General features: G+C 56.0%; 1 protein-coding gene across 1 annotated transcript in view; it reads left to right on the forward strand.

Moving 5' to 3' along the window:
* The window catches only part of LOC130587034 (paired box protein Pax-7-like), a gene marked incomplete at both ends in the record, with an annotated part of 19506 nt that continues 17139 nt past the window's right edge, over positions 1 to 2367 (forward strand). Inside the window, one exon of the mRNA XM_057387991.1 lies at positions 1 to 159. Coding sequence (XP_057243974.1) covers positions 1 to 159 — 159 coding nt within the window. The remainder of the gene's footprint in view (positions 160 to 2367) is intronic.

Raw genomic sequence — 2367 nt, forward strand, 5'->3', positions numbered from 1 at the left:
GACCTGCCGCTGAAGCGGAAGCAGCGCCGCAGCCGCACCACGTTCACGGCGGAGCAGCTGGAGGAGCTGGAGAAAGCTTTCGAGAGGACCCACTACCCCGACATCTACACCCGCGAGGAGCTGGCCCAGCGCACCAAGCTCACCGAGGCCCGCGTGCAGGTAAGGCCCAGCCTGAATCCGGCCTAACTGCGGCGTAATCCTGCACATCCCTGTTTAACACCGGCCCAGCCTCACTCTGGCCTAACTGCGGCGTAATCCTGCACATCCCGGTTTAACCCCAACCCGGCCTGAGTCCGGCCTAACTGCGGCGCAATCCTGCACATCCCGGTTTAACCCCAACCCGGCCTGAGTCCGGCCTAACTGCAGCGTAATCCTGCACATCCCTGTTTAACCCCGGCCCAGCCTCACTCTGGCCTAACTGCGGCGCAATCCTGCACATTGTGGCCTAAACCCAGCCTAACTGTGGCGTAATCCCACACATCCCGGCCTAACTTCAGTCTAACCATGCCATAATACTGCACATCCTGGCTTAACCTCGGCCCAGCCTCACTCTGGCCTAACCGTGCCGTAATCCTGCACATTCCAGTTTAACCCCAGCCCAGCTTACTCCAGCCTAACCGTGGTGTAATTCYGCACATTACAGCCTAACCCCAGCCTAACTGTGGCGTAATCCCACACCTCCCAATTTAACCCCGGGCTGGACTGACTCTGGCCTTATTGCGGCGTAATCCCGCACATCCCGTCTTAACCCCAGCCCGGCCTGACTCCGGCCTAATTGTGGCATAATCCCACACATCGCAGCCTAACCCCGGCCTAACTGCAGCCTAACCCTGCATGCTCCGGCCTGACCCCGCACACCTCAGCCTAATCGCAGTGTAATCCTCCACATTCTGGCTTAACCCCATTCATCCTGGTATAAAACTGGCCTAACCCTGCACACCCCAGTCTAACCCCACACATCTCGGCCTAACTGCAGCCTGACCCTGGCCTAACCCCCGACTAACCCTGCACAGTCCGGCCTAATCCCAGCTGTTCCAACCTAACCCGGCCTAATCCTGCTCACCCCAGCCTAATCCTGCACAATCTGGCCTAATCATGGCCTAACCCTGGACTTACCCTGATCAGAGCCTTGCCACCTCGGCCTAACCCCACACACCCCAGCCTAACTCCAGCCCAACCGCAGCTTGAGCCCACACATCCCAGCCTAAACTCAGCCTAAGCTCTGGCCTAACCCTGCACACCCTGGCCTAAACTTGACCTAATCTTGTGCACCCTGGCCTAACCCTGTACATCCTGGACTAACCCTGCACACCTCAGCCTGGCCCCAGCCTAATCCTGCACACCCCGGCCTAAACCCAGTCTAACCCTTGCCTAACCCCAGCTTAACCCCGCGCATCCTGCCCGGAAGGCGGCTGCTCCTTCACTGCCTCTTCTGAAAAGAGAAAACCTTTGCAACAATGCTCCAAGAGTCAGACTAAAAGCAGAGCTTTAGTGTGGAAGCTGCCAGAGGTCCCCACGGTCATGGACACACCAAACCATGGGATTTCTGCATTAGATAAGGGTAATTAATAGGGTTGTAATTGTAATGTAACAGGTACATCCCACAGGAGGTTGAGTTGTCCCAGGAACCCAACCCTGGTCAGTCCCAAGCGCTTCTTGGCCCCATTTTCTTGTTTTGTCTTCTCGGATTGTGGTTGGAAACCAAAATGTTCTTCTTGGGAATAAGGCTGAACAGCATTTCAGGGATGTGTTAGAAGGTGAATTATGGTTCTGAAATCAGGGAGAAAGGGTTGGAAAAACACTGGGAGCCACRGAACTCTGGGATGGTATTGACAGAGCTACAGCTTGGGGAGAAATACGGAAAAAGCGAAACTCTTTGAGAATCCCTTCCCCTTGGAGAGGAACCGGGAATGGGGTGGCTCCAAGRTGGGAGCTGAAGTCAAACCCAGTGTCTCGGGTTTGGTGTGTCCCGTCCGGCTGATCCACGTTCCCACGGATTGGGAGAGGCCCTTTGGAGCTGTTCCCTGCAGAGGTGCCAGCTGCAGGGATCGCGTCCAGGCTGGGAGCAGGAGCCAAACTTCCCCTTGGCCGGGCATTTTCTCTTGGAGGCGATTCCTCTGTTCTCCCGGTGCGTTTAGTCCCGGCTGAAGCCATCCCACATTTCCCAGCCTGGCCCAGGGGAGCGGATCAGATTCTGCAAAGTTTGCAAAGTTCCGCCACGGGGGCATTTTCGCACAAGTTTTGGGGATTTTTTTTAATTCTTTTTTTTTCCTCCTTGGATCTCTGGAGAGGGCAAAAAGGGGAGTGGAAAGGGAGGGTTTGGAGCCAGGAATATGAATGATCTGTGGCCATCTGGGGGCTGGATGC

The sequence above is a fragment of the Malurus melanocephalus genome, unplaced genomic scaffold (assembly GCF_030028575.1).
Source record: "Malurus melanocephalus ecotype Western Australia unplaced genomic scaffold, MMel_1.1 scaffold_1474, whole genome shotgun sequence".
NCBI classification, from domain to species: domain Eukaryota; kingdom Metazoa; phylum Chordata; class Aves; order Passeriformes; family Maluridae; genus Malurus; species Malurus melanocephalus.